Here is a 25,300-nt window from a genome sequence, read left to right as displayed (position 1 = left end):
CGGTTGCCTCCTGGTAGGAAATCTGTGGGAAAAGCACAAGCTGAGACTCAGCAGTAGGTTACGAGATACGGCAGCAGCCGAGTTCAGCTTTAAAGATAAAGCCTGAAATAGCAGAACCCAATGCAAGGCCAACATTTTTTGACCCCTTTGCTCGGATTCAGTAAAACATATGGGTACCTCGGTGTGCGATTTTGCTTTTGCTGAATTGAGGTTTGAGTTACTGGCTAGTCTATTTTTACCTTTTAAGCGGCCTCGTAACTCAATACGTGTTTGTTTTAATTTTACACTCTCCATAAAAAGCACCGTCCATGACGCGTTGGAGAAGTGACCGCTGGTAATTGCATAGACATTTAATCGGCCGGTGTGTCACACTGTTTTACTTTTCGCCCCTGCAAACCCGCCTGCCGCTCGCGATCAAAAATACCCCGCGATGCCCTGCGTCTCCTCCGTCACCTCGGCTTTGCTGCCGAGGCTCTGGAGATGCCGAGGCGGGGTGAGATCAGCCCGGGCCAAATCCAGGTCACTCCGCCAGCCCGGCTCGCTCGCGCCGGTGGCGGTAGTGAAGAGCCAGGACTGCGAGGCGGGGGGGACGGGGCGGTGATGGGTAGGACGGTGGCTTCCCCGTGGCCGCCGGCCGTGCCAGGAGCATGCTTGCGATGGCCCGCCGACATCTCGGGCTGCTTGTCCACCTATGGGGGTTAAAGCCAGAAAGCCCTCTTTTTGCAACGTAGCACTGATGGGGGTGTCAGGGGTCTCTCTGCATCATTTTGCCGATACCGCAGATTTTCAAACTGCTGCTGATGTGTTTTCAATTTGACAACGCTGATATGGAAACCCCCCCCCATATATCATATCGCAGCCGGCTCCGAGCTGTGTTCATGTCGTGTCTCAGCAACACAGAGCTGATAAAATACTGGAGTGCTGGAAATGAGCCTCCTCCTCCTGCCCCTCCATCCTCCCAGCATCCACGCGTGTTAGGTGAGGATGTAAAAATTGATACGCCGAATCAAATGAATTAAAAGGCTTCTTGGCTCTTGTGACCAAAGCGTGGGGTGAAAAATCTGCAGTACGCCCAATTAGTGATAGATGTGTCTAAGCACAACGTCCTTCCTTGCTCATGCGTTGGTCACTGTGGTACCTGAAACACGGGCGTTACGCATTCCTGTTGCCATCGGTGTGTTTGATAGCAGCGGGAAGGCTTCGTGCCTGTGTTTGCACTCGCCAGAATTTATCAGCGCTCAAGGAGCAAAAGTGACTCAAGATCTTTGTTCTTAATAGCATTCCCGCTGTCGGATGGTAAAATACCCTGGAGAGGTAGGTCTTACGTTATTACAAAGCTACAAATTACTTTTTAAGATTTAAGGAGAGTGAAAAGCAAGCAAAACACAAATATCAACAACATTTGATACGGGTTTCACCACTTGCTTTCAGCTTTATTTAGCTTTGGACTTGCACGCACCATAAATTAAAAATGTTGCATCTCACCAAATCAGCGGTCTAATTTTGATTTATCAGATTTAGTGATGGTGCAGGGATGGGGGATAACTCGTGCCCAAACCCACCTGAACCATTCGCAGAGGAAACTAAACGTACAACAAAGCGAGCAGGTTTGCGATGGGACAGCCCACCTTGCCCGCGCTCCTCTCTCCTATGGGTGCTGCGTCCTCCCTTCCCTTGGGACGGGGATTCGCAGCTAACTACAGCAAGATAACTATTTTCGTGAGACTCCTTTCCCAGCGTCAGGCGTCAGCGTTGAGCGGAGGTCGGGGCTGTCCCCAGGCAGCTCCACCCGTGGTCTCCTTCGCACCAGCGTGAACCCGGAGTAGTTTCTTCGGGAGATGGGGGGGGATGAGGTCAGGCTCTGCTCCTGCTCCGTCCTCAGCCTGTGGCAGAAATAACTCTTGCTGTCATCAGAGCGGTCACTGTAACGTGGATGAGGTTCAAGTCGGGCCCAGTAGCTTCAATGAGATTTTTGTGCGATTATAACAAGAATTTGACACACGTGGTGAGCTACTGGTCATGTATATGCGATCTGTCTCCGCGCTGCCCCAGGAGGCATTTACCAGCGTAAAAATCAGTTAATGAGGGGACGTGTCCCGAGCGGCAGCCTGCTGCTGCACGAGGGATGACCGGGGAAGCTCGGGGATGGATGAGCAAACTCCATCGGTTTTCCCTCCCTCGGTACTGGGAGAGAACATTGACTTCGTTGTGCTTTTTTGCTGAACGCCATGGCAGAATTTATGCAGAGTTTTCTGTGGATGTAGCGGGAGTGCTCAAAAGCTCACCCCGTCTAAAGTGCCTCAGGTCCTTTAGGATAATGAGACATTTTCTGAGTGCACCTTTTTATTGTACCAATATTACGTTACAGGAAAAATGGAAGGGGGGAACTTAACACATAGCACCTGTCACAAGTTCTCTCCTTGAATTAGGCTCTCCTGCTTATAAAAATTTAATTGATTCCCAGCAGTTTATGTGCGTGGTGCTCAGTGGGCGTTTTCTGTTCTCTTGCCAGCTACACGGTTACTTAGAAAGCGAGCCGCTCACGCTACAGCTGTTCATTGGGACTGCAGACGACCGCCTGCTGCGACCTCATGCTTTCTACCAGGTTCATCGAATCACCGGGAAGACCGTTTCCACCACCAGCCACGAAACAATACTTTCCAACACCAAAGTCCTGGAAATTCCACTTCTTCCAGAGAACAACATGAGAGCAATGTAAGACCCAGGCACCATATCTGACTCCCAGCAGTTTCCTCTTGGTTGCCCCACTTGATTTCTTCTGTGTTGGGTTTTTTGTTTTCTTTTTGGTACACGATTTTCCTTTTCCTATCTTTTTTTTTTTTAAAAAGTTTCTCTGTACTAGGAATTTTTCACCACTTTGCCGGGACAAATTGCCCCTAATCAGCTTAACAACAAAATGAACTTCACAAGTATTTATGACAACTGATTGCTTTCATTCTAGAGTTTCAGCCAACGTGCTTATTTGCCATTTAAAATAAGTATCTCAGTTACTAAGCTGTAAATATCTCCTACCTCAGCTCCTGCATTTAGTTTCTAAATATGACACCTCTTGCTCCTATACGCACTAGCACAAGGAATGGGGCCTATTAGAATTTATCTTTGGATGTCAAAGGAAACTCTTAGAGAGCGTTTCCAAGTCCCCTAGTGGGTTTTTGAGATGAATAAACCCAGTTATTTCTTTCGTAATAAAAATCAGCATTTTTCATGGCATTTGTTTAGAAGCAAACCTTCTAGAACGAAGAGGAGGAGTAAAGGTGATACAGCTTACAGATTGGAGTTATTAAACTGGGGTAAGTTTAGTCCTGTGCAGAAAAGCAGGCATGGATGTCTAAGGGTCTCTGAATTAGTAGGAGTCTGAGTGACAATTAAGTGCCCCGTAGGTCCATGACACACAGGTAGATGTCATTATAGGTTTATGTATAAGGGGGTCAAATATCCCTCTGTGTATGTGACATCCATGAGACCCTCCACGTTATTTAATCCCGTCCTCTCTGCCCACCTCATCCAAATGATCCTAGCCCTTATCTGAGTTGCCTCCCCCTCATTCCAATGATCCTGACCCTTATCTGAGGTGTCTGCCTTGGGAGGAATTTGTGTGCGCTTGCATGCATGTACATCTCGCGGTGTGTGTCTAGATGTGAATATATTCATATTTATGTATAGGTGCATGCACCTTTGTGTGTATTTATAGGGAGATAGATAAGTGGGTAGATAGAGAGAAAGCAAGCAAGAAGTCCTGGCCCCACCAAACCAAATACCACGGGAAAATCCCAGGGAGCTTACTAAAATCACAGTTTCACTCCTTGTTATTCATACAGTTTTCCGCACCTTAATGAAATGAAAAATGCTGTCAGACGCCTGAAGTCCTTCTGCATGTAGTGGTTATTAGAAGCTGGTTTGCAGTGTCATGTACAACATGTCCCGGAGTGCCTCGTGTAAATAGAAGAGCTAGAATGTGTTTAGCTGCATTGCCAGCCGGGCTTAGGGTGATCACTCAAGACCTGAGGACCTCTGTCAGTGCGTTGTGTTAAAAGTCCTGACAAGCCTGCAAAATTACTGGCCCCATTCGCTGTCGTCGTAAGCTGGCTCCACTGAGGTCAATGACTCCAGTGAGGTTACTGAAATTGCACCAATTTCACCACGCGGTATTTATTTGGTCCTTTATTTATCCACTTTGAATAACATTTTTGGCCATCTAGGAACATTATTATAATTTCAATCGTCTTTCTCCCTAGAATAAAGGTAGTTGCACAGTTTGGGAGCCAAGCTGAGTATTTTCGTGAGGTGTGTGCCAGATCGTAGTAGAGCTCTCTGAAGAACCACGAACAATGCTTTGGCGTGTATAAGCCTTACATGTCAGTAGTCTAAAACCTCATGTTGCACTAACAATGAAATGAAATTCGGAGCCAAGGACTTCCCTCACACATGCTTTGTGTGTTCAGGCCTTGATTCAGTGCAACGCTGGAGCTCATCTGCACGTCGGAACTTTTGCGCGTTTAGCTACTCCTGTTGACTTCAGATGTCAATGTCCGTGACTTTACAAGCCTGAATTTAAATGCTTTTTCTCCTCTGAACTTTATTGGCTCTGAACTAATTGTCATTAAGTACTTTTTATTCCTTTTGCAAGTGTTGCTATAGGGGAGACGATATTGAGAAGCGCACTGTTTCTTCCGTATCTTACGGATCTTTGTGTACAATTTTGACAGGGCTACAAATATTTCATAATTCTTATGGCTTCATCTGCTAATACGCATTGTTGAGAAGCTTTAATACTTTCATTAGTTTCTTTGATCGTATCAGCAAGGGCCTTTTTGTTATTCTGAAATCCATCCTTCAGAAAAAATGTAGATCAAAACCGTGCTGCCATAGTTCTTGTTTGCAGTTTGCTTCAGAACAGAGCTTCAAAGGACTTGGGGGGGAATGAAACCCTTTGAATGCAAAATAAAATTAAACTATGCATATTCAGTGTAATAAAATGTGTGCCAGAGACCAGTACCCAGAAGAAATTGCCATGTAGGCTTTGTAGTCGTGGCCAAAGCAGAGGTATTTTTGCAGTGGGTTTTTGAGTGCATATGTTTATGTATCTTTTGTTCTGGGAACTTCCTCTATTGAAATTTGCTTTGACAAAAATCCTGACTCGTAAACTCATCCAGGAGAAAACCAAAGGTAAAAAAAGGAGAGAGAGGTCAGAAATAGTAATAGTTCTGTCTGACGAAAAGCACGTTTTGCCCTAATGTGGAGGGAGGACTCTGAGTTTAGGGTTTTTCATGCAGAGCTTCAGCTCAACGCTCAGCTTGGGAGTATTTCCGACTCGTTCGAATACAAACACATTGACAGTAGAAGTGACCTCAGGGAGAGCTGTGCTCATTAATGAGCATTTTTAGGACTTCGCCCTAGAATAAAAATCGTGTCAGATTTTTCTCCAAATTAGCTGTAACAGGCGCAATCATAAGTAACCTTGCGTTCTAGCTTAGTAACGCTTTCTGCGCTACTGTCTCATCCCATTGACTTTTCTATTCCCGCGGTTTCTTTGGGCTTTGGTTAATCTGTAAGCGCCATCCTTACAGGGTGTGTTGGAGAGGAAGGACCTTTTAGATTTTCTTCCTCTGGGAACTGAAGTAACATCCTAAATTTGTGTGCTCAACAGCAGCTACTACCTGTTACTACAGATAGCCCCAGCTTAGCTACTTGTGGATGCAAGTACTAGGCTTAACAAAGTCTGCCGTGTTCAGCCTGGTCATTGGGTCGTGTCTGACTCAGATTTTTAAGAAGGATGTACAGCAGAGAGGGAAGATACTGCACCCTCGTGTCTTCCTGAAGTCCGCCTGAAATGAATTGAGTTGCTCTTTGTTTCCTTTTCGATAGCATCGACTGTGCTGGGATATTAAAGCTCCGAAACTCTGACATCGAGCTGCGCAAGGGGGAGACCGACATCGGTCGGAAGAACACACGCGTGCGGCTGGTCTTCAGGGTTCATATCCCACAGGCCAACGGCAGGACCCTCTCCTTGCAAGTAGCCTCCAACCCCATCGAGTGCTGTAAGTAGCAACAAACATCCTTCTCTTGCTGGGTATTGTGCCACCCCACACATCGTCTTTGTCCACTGACATGCTATACGTTGGGTTTGCTTTACCTGTCTAGTCGGTGAACCTTAATCTGCTTTCCAAAAGTACGTGGTTTATACTGAAGACAAAATACCCGTGTCTTAGAAAAAAATGTGTAGCTTTGTGCATCGATATCTACAGGAAAGAACGCACTTAAAACAAAAGTAGAGTGCACTTAAACTAACAGTAGACCTGGGAGTGACAAGGCTTTTTTTTTTGGTGACTCCCTATCATACAGGAAACTGCTGTAGGAGTTTTGGAAAACAGCTATCGTGTCCTAGTCACCCTCTGCCTCCCCATCATAGAGCAAAAACCAGCAAACAAAACCCCAGCCCCTTTGATGCGGAGCTAGCAGTACACTAGAGCTGACACGCTGGCGCAAGCTGCCTGCGGCTTCAGAAAACCTCCAGAAACCGGGTTTCCGCACCGGGGTCTCTTTGATTGAACAGACTGCTTTTTATCAGACACGCTGGGGCACCCTCCAAAGACACCTATTCTTGCTCCGTAAGCCTCGTCAGCATCCCACACACGCAACAAAACCTATTTGCTTCGTGTAGCTTTAACACTCCAGCGTGAGTGGTGGAAATTGAATTTCAGTCTAACTCCCATTGCTAATTTGGTCGGCTGGATGGACCGAAACAGTTTGTTAAGGTTTGGTTGGATTCCACAAAGTGGATCTTTGTGATGCCGACAGGGTAGGGAGTAACTTAACGTCCGGCGGGTATGTGGGGGGGTGAGCTCTGGGGGTGGGGAGCAGAGGGGATGGGGAGGAAGGCTTGCCCATCCCTACCCCCCTGCATGCTGGAGGGTCGTGTCCGGGCTTGACCCCGCGTCATTGCCAGGCTGGAGTCCCACGCAACGTGTCTGGCAGGTCCTGGAGCATGTCAGCGTTTGATCTCTTGGAGGCGTGGTGCTTTTTCAGGGATTGTTAATGGAGGGGCTGCAGGAAAGAGCATCCCTGCATTCCTCTTGCAAAAGCAGTGGCGTTGGTGACGGACTTGCAGACCAGCGACAGTACTCCATCCTTTTGCTTAGGGTAGAACCGCTGCCGCTCTGGTAGTCCAAGTCTGCAAGAGAGGCAGAGGTTGTAGGAAAGGATGGTGCTGTTAGACCAACAGTGATAGCTTCTCTCCTTCACAGTCAGTCATTTAAATAAAGAAATGAGCATTGGCAGCGGGAAGGGACTTTCATTAAGATAAGCCTACGTTATTTACGAAGAATAGCAGAGCCTCCTGACTTATAGCAGGTAGACTGGCATAAAGCCCTGTCTTCTGTCCAGAATATGTATGAGATGAATGATTTCCCCTTTGTTTCTTATTCAAGGGCAAGTTCTAGGCTAACAGGCAAAGCAAAAAATGTGGTACCTGCCTCCTGAAAGGAGCGGAAAACCGGAGAAAAAATAAGTGCTAGTGTTGTTTCCAGTGCAGAACATGGAATAAGCTGGTGCCAAAAACTTCGTGCACCTCTTAGTGCACGTGACGCCAGGAGGAACCATGTCATCTGGATAAAATGTCACGTCATCCCTTGAAGCACAGCCGCGCTCGCTCCGTGTCCCAGTTGGGGGGGATAAAATATGTGCCACCAGAATGCCGGGTTCCGTTTGCATGGATCCACGTGTGCTTTGGCACTCGGGTGCTGGTGGAAATACGCTCTCTAAACTGTGAAATTCTGCTGGATCGCGAGGCCCACGGCGGCGGCTGCTGCTGCTGCAAGGCAGTTTGCAGAATTGACAACACCGTGTTTAGCGACTGAAAGACATTTTGGTCACGGATGGTCATCTTGTCATGTGTGCCTTGTAAACACACGGCATATATGTTATAGGTAACATAAGAGAAAATTATTTTGACTAAATGGATTTCAATAAAAATACACTTTTTGATATTGTACAGATCAAGCTGAGTTTTAAAACAGCTTGTTCTTTGTGAGCCTTTTGAATCGGTGCTGCTGTGTTTGATAACCCTACTGTTTACGATCAAGGCGCTTGAAAACCAACCACGTGTCATGCGAACCCTCTGACCTTTCTTTGTTTCTATATCAAACGCAGCTTAGCTTAGGAGCGTAAGCATTAAGTTACTTAATAATGCAGTATTTACTTATTTTTGTGGTTGATTTTTTTTTTAATCTTCTTTATAACTCTCCAGCTCAGAGATCTGCCCAAGAACTGCCTCTGGTGGAGAAGCAAAGTACTGACAGCTTTCCTGTTATTGGAGGGAAAAAAATGATACTGACTGGCCATAACTTTCTGCAAGACTCCAAAGTCATCTTTGTGGAGAAAGCACCAGGTATGTCTTTGCAATCTAGACTCCGGTCTGCCTTTTTTCCCCTGTTTTAAAATCTCTGCCAAATGATGAAAGCATAACTACAGTAATGACATTTTCTTCTGTAAGTAATACGTTTTCCATGTCACTGGACAAAGCTGTGACAGTGATCTGAGCCATGCCGAATGCCGAGGTTTCACACTGCGGCAGGTGTAGTTACAGGTAGACAATAGCGACACTGAAAGTCGAAGATGGGCGTTTGTTTTTGTAGCAAACCACGGCTGTACCAGGTAGGACCTCTCGTGTCCAGAGAAGGGCGACGAAGCTGGTGAGGGGTCTGGAGCACAAGTCTTGTGAGGAGCGGCTGAGGGAGCTGGGGTTGTTCAGTCTGGAGAAGAGGAGGCTGAGGGGAGACCTCATCGCTCTCTACAACTACCTGAAAGGGGGTTGTGGTGAGGTGGGTGTTGGTCTCTTCTCCCAAGTGACTACCAACAGGACAAGAGGAAATGGCCTCAAGTTGCGGCAGGGGAGGTTCAGGCTGGATATTAGGAAAAATGTCTTTGCTGAGAGAGTGGTGAAGCACTGGAAGAGGCTGCCCAGGGAGGTGGTGGAGTCACCATCCCTGGAGGTGTTCAAGGAACGTGTGGACGTGGCACTGCGGGACATGGTTTAGTGGGCATGGTGGGGTTGGGTTGGTGGTTGGACTTGATGGTCTTACAGGTCTTTTCCAACCTTAATGATTCTGTGATTCTGTAACCTGTGAAGGGTGTTGGAAACCTCAGGTGGCATGTCCCTGTAAAACCTGCAAGGTGGTGCACCTTGTTAAACCTTTCAGTAATTTGTGGAAGAGGGAGCGGTGTTGCTGGTGATGCATATCTGCACGCGTGTCTCCTTCTGTGGCAGTCCGGACCAGCAGCATTCACAGTCCGCTGGCTGAGGAGGACTTGCAGCACACACGCGTTCATTCGAAGGAGATATTTCTGGTTTACCCTGAGGACTGGGGCAGGACCGCCGCCGGCTCCCCCCTTGCGCGGCGCTGCTCCTGCACTGCGTTGGTGGTGGGACTGGGCCTCCCAGGGAAGGGTCCCCAGCCAGGCGGAAGCAGGGCAGGTGGCATGGGGTGGGAGCTGGGGCTGAAGCAGGAGGTGTCTGGAGGAGCGGTGGGGTGTCTGCAGGAGCAGTGGGTCTCAGGGTGACGATGCATAACACAGGTGAATGCCCCCCCAGGCAAAGGCGGTGGGAGCGGAGCTGTGAGGCAAAGTCAGGCTCTGAAACGAGATCATTAAGGGTAGTTTTGAGTCTTGTTTTGGAAAGTGTTTCCGTGGCGCTGGCACAAGCTATGGATTCCTCAGCTGCCGGCTGAAACCCCCCCTGAACTTTAAACCGTCTTGGGCGCTCCTCAGGCCACCAGCGCTGGCTTTGACGCTGCGCCTGTTTAACCCTCCATGTCCACGAGGTTCCCGCGCCATTCCCCTGCCCACGGCCGCTGCCGGCAGCGCGGGACGGGATGGCGGGGCAAGCAGGGGAGGCTCTGGAGGCGAAGACATCCCAGTAGGCGCGAGCTCAGTGGGCTCTGGGGAAGAGCAGAAGACTTCCCTGAAGTTTCCCGGCGGAGTCCTGTGCTGGTGAGGTTTAAGTCACCAGAAGTGCGCCTGGGGCGGAGGTAACGCCCCGGCTCCCCGGCGAGAGCCGGTCAGCGCCGTTCCTGCATGTCAGCGCCGCGGTGGGGCTGTGGCTCTGAGATGAGCAGAACACCCTTCTTGTTTCTTAAGAAAATTTAAAAAAAAAAAGGAAAAAATGTGGTATTGCAATTAATTTTCTCTCCTCTTCCTTTATTGAGTTGGAAAAATTTTAAAGTATCATGTCCCAAAGGATTATGCTGCTCGCCCACCGGCAGGTACCAAAGTGTGGATTTGGACACTGTCTCCCTTGGCATTAAGTACAGCAAAAGCAGGGTGTTCGCTGCATAGCCTTAAATTACAAAAACGCAAAATGGGGCCAGCCTTGTACTTCTTAACCAGACAGGTACCTCCCTCGAGCAAAAGGAATTTGAGGCTGCACAAAGACAGCATATAGCTAGAGAATGATTTATATAAGCGACGTTTTTTAAACATTGCGAGAGATGAAGGAGCATATTGCTGCACACTGGGTGTGCTGGCGAGGAAGAAAATGATCAAAAGGCTTTGCCTGTCGCCCTGAAAAACTCCTGGGGTGTACTCCTTGGGTGCATGGGTGGGCGGGATGGACCAGCGTCTCTTCTACGTGAAAGCACCACCGGAGATCCCCCTGCACTCTTCCCCCTGGCATGGAGTTGGGGGGCAACGCTGCAGGAGTCAGTCAGTGAGCTGCCATCATTGAAGAGAAATCAAGATCATTGTGTCAGCATTGAAAGAGCTGATCTGAAACTGTCCTGCCTGGTTTTAATAGCGTCGTGGTAGATTTGTTGCGGTTGCAGGACAGTACTGCCTTGTGGAGGTACGCCGCAGGGGCTGAGCCTTTAAAGTTGAGAGCGTTCAGCATCTCCAGGAGCTGCGGTCGTGTCACTAGGAACGGCAGACAAAGAGCAAAGTTGCCAGCTGATCTGGGCTGAGCAATTTGTAGGACTTCTGTCATGAGTTGTGTGCTGGGTTGCCTAACAGCTCGATGCGTTGGAAACATGATGCGTCGCTGTCTTAGCGGCAAACTGCTCCGGCTCAGTTTTTGAGCAGAGTCACTGTGTTTAATGTCAAATGAACAAGCATTCCCAGCCTTCACTTTTGAAAATCAGCACGCGGTGTTTCTTTCCCTTTCAGCTCTTGAACGTTTATGAAAGTAGGGCAAGAGAGGGAACACCAGCATAGTTTCTCTGTCTCTTAAAAAGCTGGTTATGAACTTTTGTGATTAGCTGGAGACATTAATCAGTTTTGCTGCTGTTACTGCTTTTGTTTTTGAATTCGAAATGTTCATCACATTCCTGGTGGGTAGCAGCCAAACGCAGCCATTGCAAAGTGATAGATCACAGGAATCATTGCATTCATAAAAAGAACATATCTTTTATATAAAATTGAAATATTATATTACATGAGCTCACGTCTTCAGTCCTCACTCGGGCAGAGTCCCCAAGCAGGGAGGCAGTCTCCGGGAGCTCATCTAATTCACGCTAGTCTGCATACTTAATTGGTTAACGCAAAGAGTTTGAGAACACTTTTTGTTTGCCCCCCTTTTTTTTTTTTTCCCCTTCTGTCTGAATAATTCCTTTAAGTCTGCCTAGTGCATTGTGGTCCGCTGAGTGTTTTTCCAAGCATGAGTCCCAAGCTCTCCGTCTTCAGGGCTAGCCCTCAGCTGTTGTAGTCTCTGGAGGAATGGCATTATCCTGGCCTTGCGTGGGGAGTCTGTCTGAGCAGTGACTCATACAAGAGGGAATCCCTGAAGAATGATCAAATCAATCCTTCAGCAGGGAGGCAGCAGCTTGATGCTTTCAGCTTAACCCCTTACTGGCTGCTTTTTAGCCGCGAAGCGTAGGAAACAGAGCAAAATAGACTTTGCAGCCCTACCACTCCGTGTCTCACGGCGGAGGAAGGAGGCAGCCGAGGGATGAAGGCGCACTGAAAGGGCCGTGGGAGGAGCGCTGCGAGGACCCCCTCTGAAAGGAGGTCCCCTCCCCGTGTGGTCCAGCGCTCAGGCAGAAGGCACCCCTTTGGATAAATAATGAGTCTTTTCAGAAGTGGACTAAAATTTGCTCGAGCCTTTTACAGTACCATAAAAAAGTTCTCGTGTGTTGAAATGAGTCCTTATTTTACGGGATTTTGGTCAATGTTTTATTGCTTGCACATCAGACCATATTTTCCAGTGATGAACGATGGTATAAAGCAACCGTCCAAGAAGCCTAACGGTAGTAAAAATGTGAATGCTGAATGTGCTTTGAGAGGTTCACTCCTTTAAATTCAGAACTTCCTTAGACAGGGGAGTCCCACGATGACTTTGTGTCTTACAAATTACACTAACAGTTGTTTTTCTTATCTTCTTTCACTTTCTGTCTCTCTTTGTAGTCATGCTTTTCTCTTCCTGAGTTTCAAAAGGGTCTTGGGAGTCTGCGTGTCATGGTCTTGGGAGTCTGCGTGTCATGGTTGTTGGGTGCTAGGTTTTAGGACATCCAATACCAATCTGGTTTTCATCAGAATTAGTACTTTCTGAAATACAAAAAAGCCTGCCAACTTCTTACCAGCAAGGGCCCTTGATGTCTGTAGGCTGGTATTCGCTGTGCGTTTTAGTTACAAAAGTGGGTGAAATGAAGTTGATGTTTGTTAGCTATGGGAGGAGGTGTTTGGCTAGGAGGGACAAAATGTTTCCTGTCTAACACACGCATCTGCAAGAGCATGGATCGTAATCTGGAATTACAGTAAAAGGCACTGATTTATTTACTTATCTTTGAAAAACTTTTAATTTCATTTCTAGATTATAAGTGTAGCAGGCAACAAAAATCTTGAGGGAAGTTCAGAAAATGCAGAGGTGGTTGGAGAATATGTTTTAAGGACTATATATCTGTAACAGCTTCTGCAAACGCTGCGTATTTTCAAAGCTAGTTTTTTGAATATAATATGAGTTACTAAACACAAAGCAGCCCAAAAGCCTAACAGAAACGACCAGGTTGCTGGCTCCTAGTATATCAGGTTATGATTAGTGATCTATAAAACTGAGCGCGGTGAAAAAATCCTACTTTCTCTTTACTCGGTTCACAAAATGTTTCCTGTAACTGACGAGTGAAAGCTCACTGTTGAGACACAAAGCCAATATCCCAAGCACCAAAGCACAGGCCAGTTATGGGTATGTCTTCCTGGCACGCTTTAGGACACTGTAGAGTTGCCGAAGATATTTTGGGATATAGAAAGAGTCTCACACTAAGATCTGAAAGAGTTAATCTACCCTGAAAATTGCTCCTTGCTCAAAAATTGCTCCTCACTCCTGTAGCTAGAATGATTTTGGCACTGGAACTAGCTCAAGTATTTCTGGACTTCACACATTTGGCCAAGTCTAGACATACCTAAGAGATCAGGTTAAACTGACTGAAATCGTCATTATTAGCAAGTTGTGATCTATGGGAAGAAATGGATATTTGGTGTATTATTATTAATTATCATTCAGTTGAGTTTCCACTAGTTAAGTTAGAGCTCCAAACCCATTTCTTTGGTTTTGTTCTTAGTGACCAGAGCTCAAGGCAAGAGTTGTAAAGAGCGAAAAGGCAGAAATGTAACACCCAACTTCACTACAGGATTAGTTTCTCAAATAACACTGACTTTGAAATTCTGATTCTGGGCTGTTAATGTTGAGGGCCATTTTGTCCTGGTCAAAGGTCTGCCTTTGAGCTTCCTTCTGACAAATGCCCCTCCCTAAAGATGCATCACTCTCTTTGATGGACATTAATAGAGTTCACAATTTGTAACGCTGCATCTCTGAGTAACTCCAGGCTTAGCGACTTCAGTGGTTTTGAACACGGTGTTAATTACTCAGCCTTCAAACCAATAGGGATCCGAGCACCTACACACTCTGTAACCTAACTGCGTAATAGCCTCAGCTCTTGTGCCCAAAGCCTTTGAAACTCAAGTTCCTGAAAGACAGAGAAATAAACAGCACCTAAGCAACGTTTCCTCCAGGGATTTTTCTCTTTTTGAGTATTTTCAAACAGGTTTTTTTTCAGATTTAGGTATTGCTTCAAACTGTTCATTCTGCTGTTGTCTTTATTTTGCTACATGGATTTTTCTGTCAAAACTGTTCCCTGCTGGAACAGGTTTTGCTCTTAGAACATGAACGCGCTGCCGTGGCATGGTAATAGTTATAGTAGAGCAGATGAAAGATAGCTGGGTGAAATCACCAAATTTTTTGGTGTACATGCCAAAGGAAATCATGCTTTTCTGTAAGTATTTCAGATGGGAAAACGTACAGTTTGCCTCCCTTTAGACGTGTGGTCAGTCTCGGTCAGCTGAATGTTTGCACAAAGTAAATGTGATACGGAAAAGAAGGAAGCTGGGTGAATTTAAGTGTCCACTCAAGCATTTCACAGGTTTTGTGTTCCTCTCAAATTTCACTGTCTCTGTCAAAGATTAGAATCAATCAGTTGCTGCTTTAGGGTACAAATGTCAGTCTGAGAAATTCAATTCTATTTCCTGTATGTTGTGTGAGCAAAAGTTACCTTGTTGTATGGCGGGTAACTCGAGCGCGGTATTTTAGCTTCAGGAGAACTTATAAAAAGTTCTGGAAAATGATATGTTGGCGAAACGTTTGAGTGGCATGTGGATGGAACGGATGCATTGGGGAAGCATGTGGGCTTTTTGGTTTGACTCAGCTATACTTCGGAGCTCAGGGTTTGGAGTCTGTTTTGACGTGATGTGATGTGATGCGATGCGATGTGATGTGATGTGGAGACGGGTGACCTGAGTCTTGGCAGAGCTCCATTTGGTAAAAGATCTTACATTCTCAGAGATCTTTCCATTGCTCTTTCCATTGCCAATAGCAGTCACAGTTTGGGGGGCAACTGGCCAAAAAGGGGTCATGTTTCACACTGGTAATCATACTGTAGCTCACATAATAAATAAGCAAGTGGCAAAAACTCCCTTTCCCCCTCTGGTCAGATGGACAGATGCTCCATAATTTTGTCTTTATCTCTCTGTTTACCCAAGTTCAGGACACACGTTCCAGTTGGCAGTGAGCGGTTGCATGCTGACTCATGCGCAGTGAGGTTAAAAATTCTGGAAACTAGATAAACTGGAAACTTCAAAGGCATACAGGGAGCACGTGGGAGCACAGAGTTCATGTGAAGGTCACTTGAACCTATTTCCTAGAGATGTATTGATAGCTGAAGGGCTTTCTGGCCGCTGCCCAGAAATAGATATCCTTGGGCAAATAGTGTCATCAAATGGTGGAGTCATTTGATGGTGGAACCCTTTCACGCGCATGCAGGAGCAGTGATGTAGCTTGTAGGAAATGTAAGCATGTTTCAGTTTTTCCTGGCTGTTTAGTCCAGGGAATGGCGAAGACAGAGCGGGACAGCAGCCATGTGCATGAGACGGTATCAGCGGCAGCAAGCCTCATCCAGGGCGTTGCTCTCACAGTGAAGAACGAGATCAATCAATCACAGATACTTACTGTGGACAACAGAGGAATAAGGAATAACCATATGGTCTCTAGTTAAGAGTCACTTGTCTGAGTAATCCTGTAAAATTTTAATTGTCATAGAAATTGTGACTGAAGGCTTCAAGTTTATCCTTTCATGTCTTTGCCAGACTAAGTGGCTTCAAGCAGCTGTGTCTGTGCAATCAAAGCTTTGTCTCTGAACTTTCATAACTAGCACAAGATTTCAGATAGTTTTTACTGTTACTGTTCCAGTAGTAGGACACTCCGTCCAAACACACAGGAATTCACAGCCCTTACCAGAAAGCTGAGAGTCTAATGAAGCAATCAGTGCCTAAAGACGGTGGAGGGAAGGAGTGTGGTGGGTTGACCTTGGCTGGCAGTCAGGTACCCACCAAGCCGCTCTCTCACTCCCCCTCCGCAGCAGGACAGGGGGTAGAAAATAAGACGAAAAAGCTCCTGGGTCAAGATAAAGGTGGGGAGATTGCTTACCAGTTACTGTCACAGGCAAAACAGACTCCACCTGGGGAAAATAATTTATTGCCAATTCAAAATAGAGTAGGGTAGTGAGAAACAAAGGCAAAACTAAAAACCGCCTTTAGCCCCTCCTCCCTTCCCAAGCTCAACTTCACTCCTTCATTCCTGACTTCTGCGTCCTCCCCCCGAGCGGCGCAGGGGGACGGGGAGTGGGGGCTGCAGTCAGTCCATACCAGCTCCTCTCTGCCGCTCCTTCCTCCCCACGCCGTTCCGCTGCTCCAACGTGGGTCCCTCCCACATGAGACAGTCCTTCATGAACTGCCCCAGTGTGAGTCCTCTCCGTGAGGCTCAGTCCTTCAGGAAGGGTCCGCCACGGCCGCAGTTCCTGCCAGAAAACCTACTTCTGCCTGGGCTCCTCTTCACAGCTCCTGCCTGCTCCGGGAGCGTGGGCTCTGCAGGGTGGGTATCTGCTCCGGCGTCCTTGTCTCCGTGGACTGCATGGGGACAACCTCCCTCACCATGGTCTTCTCCATGGGCTGCAGGGGAATCTCTGCTCCGGCGCCTGGAGCACCTCCTCCTTCACTGACCTTGGTGCCTGCAGGGTTGTCTCTCTCACGTATTCTCTCTCCTCTCTCTCACAGCTGCTGCGCAGTGTTTTTTACCCCTTCTTAAATACGTTGTCAGAGAGGTGCCACCAGCTTTGCTGATGGGCTCAGCTTTGGCCAGCGGCAGGTCTGCCTTGGAGCCAGCTGGAGCTGGCACTCTCCATCATGGGGGCAGCTTCTGGCGTCTTCTCACAGAGACCACCCCTGCAGCCCCACCGCTACCAAAACCTTGCCATGTAAACCAATACAAGAGGATACCTCTTAAGTACTTAGTTTTTGGAGGGATTGTCTACATCTTTTGGAAAAGCACGGCTCCTTCTCTCCTGTTACTTCCCTGACATCATTAAGAGTTGGTTCATGTCTCAGGTGGGCATCGCAGGAAAAACGGGGAGTAGCTGAGGGAAGAGGAGCATGTTCCTTTTAGGTCTGTTGAGGGAGTAAGATTACACCTTCGAGAGCAATGTGGAAGAAAGTACAATGACATTTAAGAGAGGAATAGAGAGATAAGACATTTCCAAGGTGTGCCTTTTTGCAGGGAAGTTGCCTGATGTCAAGGCAAATAGTCAGAGGAGAGGAGGAGGGACCTCTTAAGATTGAGCCTGACCTTCTTGGACAAGAGAAACAAGAAGAGGGACACGAGGGGGACAATGAGATGGAAAAAATAAAAATGCCATTCAAAAGCTTACTGTTTAGACTCTGCTAGAGTCATGAGGGGTTGGCATAATGGGATGTCTCTGGAAGATGAGAAGTTGTGGCCATATAGATAAAATGAAGAGTTTGTGTCTTAAAAAATAATCAAGAAGGAAGAATTGAAAGCATATGGATCAAACTTATATCTTAAGGTAAGAAAGAAGTAGGAGTAGCTATAGTACAGGTGGTGGTGTTGGCATCAAGCACAGAAGAAGTAGAGGAAAAAAATTATTCATGGAAGGAAAATATGGAACTTGGTTTAAACTGGCTGTGAGGTTTGTTACGCGAATAGTCTCTGAGAAAATATGAGACAGATTAGACTGAAGAAGATGGACCAGGAATATTTGACTCAGTTTCAGCTGCGAAGTCACAGGTTCAGCCTACTGCAGGTTCCCAGAAGAAAGTAAAATTGTGAAGACCAGGAGATGACATGAATGTAACCGAAGACAGAGTGAGGCATTGTCATGACTGCTGGTGGGTGGCTGTGCTGGCTGTGCTTGGTTCGACCTGCCTGCTCTAGAGGGATTTTGCAGGGATGTCAAGCTGCAGTTTTACTTGGAAGTTGAGTGTCTCAGACTTGGAATTCCTGAGAGTTATTAAATAAACCCCTCAGACCAAGGGTAATTTGAATAGGGGGAGGTGCCAGAGAGCACAAATTGCATAACCAGCTTCCATTCTGCTGAAAATAGGATCTGGTGGATCATTCCAATGGTTTTGGCTCAAAATGAACCCTGATCAGTCAGTTGTCAGCACAGTGCCTCCTTTTAATTACCTGGACTAAAATTACAGTTCATTTGCAAACACTTGAACTCAGAATAACTAAGTCTGTTAGACATACTGTGGTAAAAGCAGCTAAAAAGGCTCACCATTTAGGCAAAGTGAGTCCCTCAGCTTTTGGCTTGCCCAGCTGAGCAATCAGAGAGGAAGCGCATGTCTGGCACAGATGCCCAAGTACTGTAAGATACAGTTTGTACTGGATTTTTATCACCTGGTTGCTGCGTGGCTTTTTTTATTGTTAATTTAAGGCAAAAAAGAAAAAGTAACTTGAGTGCATCATATGCGTGACAGACGCACCTAGGTCTACATAATATTCAGCTCAGTACTACAAAAATGTATAGCTGAAGGAATGGACAAAATCCATATGCTGTAAAAATGCTTATGAGGAGACACAAACAAATATAGCAGGTGTGGAAATACAAATAGGTCAGTTATGCATGAACCCTGCTGCACGTGGACTGATGCATGCCAGACGACGTGCCAGGGATGGGGAACGAAGCTCTGGGGAAGTCTCTGTAGCAGGACAGTAGGCGGTCAGGGGGGCAGAGAAGAACAGCTCGGGTCTTCCTGGCAAGGAAGGGAGAAATCAAGTAGGTGAAAATCAAACCAGCCGTGTGGTCTTAAAGCAAAAGTAGTGCAAGAGCAAAGGGGAGATGAAGGTGGCTGGAGAGGCAGGCGGGGACGAGGTGCGGGGCAGCAGGCAGGCCGTGGCGGCAGCGGCGGCAGGAGTTGGAGCTGCTCTGCACGGCACGTGCACTGCCGGGAGGCATCTCCCTCCTCGCAGAGCCCTAAGAGGCAGCGATCTCAGGAGGGTGAGGTGCCATTGAGGCAGTCGAAAGAACGGTCCTGGCCATTTACGCTGCAGATGATACTTATTGTCCGCTCCCTCTTTATTTCTGAATGTTTTCCTGCTCTCTTCCCTCCCCATCTTCCCTGTACGTCCCATGGCAGACTGCTTGGCTGGTGTTGGTTCATCCTTATAGCCTGTCCCTTGTAAATGTCTTTAAAACATACACCGATGTGTAAACATGGGCATAGACTCCCACCCACAGATTACTGGGCTTGCTGGCATCCAGCTGGGGGAATGTTGTTCGCAGCAAGACACCTGCAAGACCAGCCTAGAAGAGTGCCCCGGCTCCTTGTGGCATCCCCAGATCCAAAAGGCTGCTGCCTCTGGAGCGAAATCCGGCACTAGTACGCCCATGCCAATGCATATCCGCCGGCAGGTGAGACAGCGCCAGCGGGTCGTGCCCAGGACTGGCGTGGGGAGCGCTCTCCTCCAAGCAACGGAGCCGCCTCGTCGCCTCTCTCGTTGCCAGCCCAGGCGCAGACCTGGCCCAACCTGCCCTGCGCCTGGAAGCTGATAGCATCTCTGCACAAAACTGGATGACTCTTAAGTCTGAACGATGAGACTCTGCCTAAGTCTTCATTGTCTTCTCTGGCTGGAAACCCATCCTTTCCTTCCAGACCTGTTCGCAAGATCAGTCGTCTCAGCACCATGAGTGTACTTCCCAGGGAAAAGGGTTGGGGTGCAAATTGAAGACCTGCAAATCCTCCATTCCTAGGCGATTTGAATATGCATTAATGGGGCCAAATAGGAGGGTAGACAGCCTTTGCAGAGCACCTCAAAATTACGCTGTATACTCATTCTGCGTCGCATCTGTGCCTTGCCTGTTGTGGACACGTTAAAGTAATCTGGGATGTAATATAGGCATTATTGTTTAGGGTAATCTCACAGCGCGTTAATCAAGTAGCGGGTTCCTTTGGGAGGGTAGAGCTAGTTTCACCGTCTTCCTTGCAATATATGAATGTAAATACAGATTTACAGTCCAGCCAGTGCAGTCAAACTCTGTTGAGCCGCAGGCTGGAAGAGTATAAAATGTATACTGTGTACAGGCAGTGAAATCCTAGATAATGTCTATTCTTCTCATATCTCAAGTCAACACAGGACTACTAAAGAATATAGACTGTTTTAACCTCCTGTAGTAAAGGGAAATCACTTAAATATATCTGAACGCTCCCATTATGCCCATTTCATAGAGGCAAGGTTTAAGTGGTTGCCAGATGTTATACCCTCCTGAGTTTCCAGGCTTGGGGTTTTTTTGGTACCGTATATTCTTTCCCCTTTCTGCCGTCCATCGGTCTGTAAAGAAAGTTAGGCTGGTGGTTTGACTGTCGTGAGCTTGCGAACCCTGGGCACTACGCTTGCAGTTCCCTGGGGTACAAAGGTAAACCCAGCCCTGCAATCCCTGGGGGATCTATCCTGATGGGCAGCGAGGAGGGGAAGACGGTAGAAAAATTTCTTTGGAAAGTCTTTACAGCTCTTTGTGTTGTTCTTCCATGAAGAAAATCCGTATGCCGTGGTCTGCTAGGCTTTATGTGTGAATAACTGATGCCGCTAGATTTACACAGTGACTTTTTAGCGCTGCTTCTGTCTTAAAACAGGCCTCTACAGTGCCTTTTTATGTGGAAATCTTGTAGCTGGGTGTGGTGGGGAAGCCGTTCGGTGACTCATACTGCAGGGAATTCCCTGATGAATTAGAGTATTTTTACTTCTGGACTTGTGCGCAGTTTCCTTTAACGCCGGAGCGAGTGGCTGATAAGAGCAGACTACAAAGGCCCATTCACCGTTCAGCTGCCGCATGTTAAAAACGGGGTGTTTATGCTTTGCAAAGCTGAAAATCCACCCCACGTAACGCGGTAGGTTCGCGGTATTTTCATCATTAGCCATCCCAGGTGCTCCGAGTGTCACAGCACTGGGGAGAAAAAAAAAAAAAAGGCTGAAGTGGCCGGTGGTGAAGTGCACCCGAAGCGGGGATGGCTATAAATAACGGCGATCGGTCTGTAAATGTCAGGCTTCCTGACAAAACCCGGTGTCTTCAGCTGGCGGCAGCGCCGATGGCCACCTGTCAGTGCCGCACGGAGCCCGGGCGCAGTCGGAGAGCCCGTGCGAAACAGGGGGGTTTCTCGTCCCCCCGGCGCTGCCGCCCTCCTGCGCTGCCTCTTCGGAGGAGGAGGGATGCGAGGGTCCTTCCTCCAGCCCTTGGCACGGGTCCCTGGGTGAAGCCTGGGCTTTGTCGGGTCAACTGCTGTTGCTGGCACCGGGGAGCGGGGCGCTCCGCCGGGGACCCTGCAGGGTTTTTGCCCCGCGGTTCTGCGCGCGGATGTTTTGTTTTTATTTCCCCTTTGCAAAAAACCCCACAAAATAAAACAAATCCCGTATAATACCTCGCCACAACTTTTTAGCTATATAAAGAGATGTCTTTCTGTTCAAAATACTGCACTGTAAATCTTAAAAACGCCAAAACAAAGCCAGGTATTTGGTTTGGAGAAGACACTTCTTATTACTTGGTGAAAGTAAATAGCGAAATGAAAGGGGATGAAACGAGAGCTTTGGAAAAGCCGTTTTCTCCCTTCTCCCTTTTCCTCCCTGCCTCCTCCTCTCCTTCCTCCCCTGCCTCCGTCTCCCCCCCCTCCCCTTATAACAACTGCCCATTTGGGTATGGTAATTCCAGAGAGTAAACTTTAACGGGAATGCCTGAAATGTGTCTGCTTCAGCTTTGTGTTATGTCTGTAATTTGAATTATTTGCATTTTGGAAAGGTATAAATTGCTCTGGTGTACTTTGGTTGGCCGGCGGCCAGGAGGGAGTTGCCTCGGGCCCCGAACCAGGCGGGCTGCTGCAGATGTGGCAGGCGTACAATGGAAACTTTTGTGGTCGAGCAGCCCTCGCTCCTCCAGCACACGCTGACGGGAGGCGGCATCCCGCCCGCTCGCCAGCGTCCCCGGCGTACGGGCACTGGGGGCAAAACCGTTTTCACCGGTGCAGGCAGGTTGTCTTGATGCTTCAGGCTCCCACAAACCATTCCGGAGCCATTATTCCTTTCTCTCTCTCTTTTTCTTTTCTTTTCTTTTCTTTTTTTTTTTTTAATTTCAGCTGAACTGTATAAACCTGCAAAACATGTTTACTGTAAGAGGTTGACGTAGTGGTCTAAGGTTTCCCTCCTGGAGCTGATCCCAGTCCGTGGGCGTTGAGATTTCCCTCTTGGTTCACCAGACGTAATATGAGGAATTGTCTTTTTTTTTTTTTTTTTTGTCTCTGCTTCATAACAACTTTTCCTCCCTGTGTTTTCGTTAAATGAAATGTCACTAGCTGTTAATGAGTTGTCTATTCCCTACTTCTTCCCTCTCTTCCCCTTCCCCTCCGTTGCTGAGCTGCGATGGTCTGGACAGTCTCAAGGGAATTTCTTGGAGCGAAACCCGTATTGTTCTTATTAGCTTCCAAAGATGAGCCACGGTTCTGGATTTTTATTTTCCTAATAGTTTAGATTACAGCATTTAAAATATTTCTGAACAAACTCTCTTTGTCATCATAAAAATTTCAAAAGGGGATAAAGGCAGTGCTGCGTGAAGTAATTGAAAGATTAGCTAGAGATGGAGTCGCTTTGAATTTTACTGAAGCATCGGCAGGAAATAAAAAACAGAAACCCGAATCAGATCATTCGTCTTGCAAAGCAGAAATTAAACATAGCAAAAAACCTGAACTTCTGGTAATCCGTTTACAAAGGCAAATTGAACACATGTTAACTACTAGTCTGGACGTCTGTAGATTTTAAAAAAAAAACCACCCCACCAACAAACCCCTTACAAAGCAGAAGTTCCTAGACTTTGCAAAATGTGCGATAGTGTTGGTGGTGTGTTACTTTTACAACCGATTGAATTAATTGGGGGGGGCGGCGGAGGAAGGGAGGGCTACAGGGGCTCTATAGGGAGGGGTGGGAGGCAAAGGAGGCTGCTCCCCGGCAAGGGATGCGTCCTGGCTTGCCGAGTTTTGGTCGGTTTTTTTTTTCTACTGACAGCTCGGGGGAAGCATCTGTTGGATAAATTGTGAAGCGATCGCCAGTCCTCCCGAGAAGTCCGCTTCAATTCTGGCGCTCTCAAAAGGCATCGTTAAGGAGACTCGAGCGCGGTCTGGCTGCTCCTTCTCTCCCCCGCAGCCGAACGTGGCAGTACCAATTAAAGGGATCCCTTTTCCAGCGTCACAATTTAAAATGTAGGAAGAAACCAAGGGTAGATCTGCTAATTGTTTCCTACAGAAAGACCTGCCAAATCCGCCGCGCTCTTTGTGCTCCAGCTTTCACGTTGCGCTTCTTTCCATACGTTAAAAAGAAGGGAGTTTTGGACGTTAAAACAATTGCCAGGGCTAGTCCCTCAGCAGCATTCCTTTCACAGTAGGACAGCTGTACACAAAAATATTATTTACAGACATTTGTAATAAATCAGGCAGTTCTAAATGCGTCACCTCCATCCTGGCCATGAAAGCGAAGAGAGAAGAAAAAGTGCATTCACTCTTCTACCTTGCCGAGAGCTGTTTTTCTACGGCAGGCCCATGTCTATGTGTTGAAGTTCAAAATAGCCAATATTTGCATTTGCATGTCCCGATGCTGCAATAAATATACAAAAGAGATGACATAAAGTCTCATTTTCCCTTTCATTCCGGTGACATCTGACAATGGTGGGACTCATGAAGCTGCACGCGTCCCCGCTGCCCAACTTAGACAACAGTCTGCTTGTGGCCTTCCGTACACGTTTGTGTTTTTCTAGGCCTGCAGAATGGAAACCTTATGTTTTGTATTATTTTTCTAATTTCTTTGCTGTTGAGTTTTGAAGCCGCAAGGAAGAAAAAAAACCCTGTTATTGACCAGTGACTTATGTATCAGTGAGGCGCAGGAAAAATGACCAGACAAAACCAATTTCTTCCAAAAGGCGGGTCGCCAGAAAACATGATAGCTGTGGCTTCAATCTATGTTTGCTTGAAAACAGAAATACAGTATATTAGGAGGGCCCAACACACCACTAGAAGCAGCTCCAGAAAACTGTAGGTGGGACCGCTGTAGCTGAGCTAAACCTACTTTAAAATGGAGTCAAAAGCTATGTTTCCCAGCCTGTGGCCTTGCCTTTTGATCCAAGCAGCAGAATTATGACAAGCCAGACTAGGAGTATATTAAAATGAAATACTATGTGGCTGAGGAGCCTCCTTAATACTGCTTTTTTTGTTTTGTTTCATTTAATATTAATGTTGACTATGACTTACTGCATAGGTAGTGATCCAAAGGCATCATAGGTAGCAGTGTTTTTGTCTGAAAGTTTGGGAAACTAAGGTGTAGAACAGTTGCGTATTTTGTCCAAACTAATGGCAGGATAAACTCCCGGTGGCTTTCCCTCATGGCAGTATCCTGCGCTCTGGATTGTGGTTCCCCCCTTCACAAAAGCTAAGTGGACTCCCATCACGGGCTACCCAGATGGCCTCCATGGTTGGGCAACGCTTGGCCAATGCGTTTTGAGAGCTGGTTTTCATATATGCAGTGCCCCTTCAAAGAGATTGTTTTTTACAAAAGTCATTCTTCTGTAGGCTTGGGAGAGGAAAAAAGGATGGAACTAGATATCTTTTTCTTTTGTCTTTTAGATGGTCACCATGTGTGGGAAATGGAAGCCAAAACCGACAAAGAAATGTGCAAGCCAGTAAGTCTGCCTTAAATATTTTAACATCAAGATGAAAAATATATATTGCCTTCTCCAGCACTGTTGCTAAAGAGGGATTTCCAAGGCTTTGGCACTGTGTCTCCCCGCTGAAACAGAACAACTACTTAGGCCTCCCCTCCTGGAAATCTTTCTTTAATGGGAGTGTGGGGTAAAAAGCCTTCGCTGGAAGCTATCCCGAAAGCAGGAGAGACCGTTTGGAAAATATTTTTTCATTGTCCGGGATGGGCCAGCCCCGTCTGCTCATCTTCTGTCTTGCTGGGTCAGTTCTTCCCGCTGCTCCCAAAGCAATTTCTGATCATTTTCCTTGGCTTTTGTCTACCATCGGTAGAAGAAATGTGAGTCCCTTCCCAGGAGATCAGCCCCACGGTTGGAGAAGTGTGGCTCCCTCAGCCATGACTGTAAGTGGGAAATATGGCCACTATTCCACCGCTGCAGGAATATGCAACAGTTTGTGAGCTGCAAACCTGCTGGAGACATGCAGGCAAACAATTTAAAGACCTCTGCTGAATGCAAGCCAAATGCTAAGACGAGCGTTCCCTCTTACTCTTTCAAAAAGTGCCAAGGGAGGTTTTGATGGTCATAGCAGATTTCACTGTGCATTTGTGTAAGCTGATGCCCTAGCAGCTAAGTCGTTCCTTAGCCCCGTGCTGGAGCATTTGGTTTCTGACAGTGAAAGATCATCTACACGCTCTCCAGCCCTTCTTTCTGTAGGACTAGATGTT

At 47.1% G+C, this 25,300-nt stretch overlaps 1 protein-coding gene across 2 annotated transcripts in view; it reads left to right on the top strand.

Moving 5' to 3' along the window:
- Nucleotides 1-25,300, top strand: part of NFATC1 (nuclear factor of activated T cells 1) — a 120,090-nt gene that overhangs the window by 45,698 nt on the left and 49,092 nt on the right. For both annotated transcript variants that reach the window (XM_059815459.1, XM_059815460.1), the window contains exons 4-7: nt 2,513-2,715; nt 5,887-6,059; nt 8,267-8,407; nt 24,502-24,557. In XM_059815459.1, the coding sequence (XP_059671442.1) occupies nt 2,513-2,715; nt 5,887-6,059; nt 8,267-8,407; nt 24,502-24,557 (573 nt within the window). The remainder of the gene's footprint in view (nt 1-2,512; nt 2,716-5,886; nt 6,060-8,266; nt 8,408-24,501; nt 24,558-25,300) is intronic.

The sequence above is a fragment of the Gavia stellata genome, chromosome 3 (genome assembly GCF_030936135.1).
Source record: "Gavia stellata isolate bGavSte3 chromosome 3, bGavSte3.hap2, whole genome shotgun sequence".
In the NCBI taxonomy this organism is placed as follows: Eukaryota; Metazoa; Chordata; class Aves; order Gaviiformes; family Gaviidae; genus Gavia; species Gavia stellata.
This window is presented reverse-complemented; position numbering and strand designations above follow the sequence as displayed.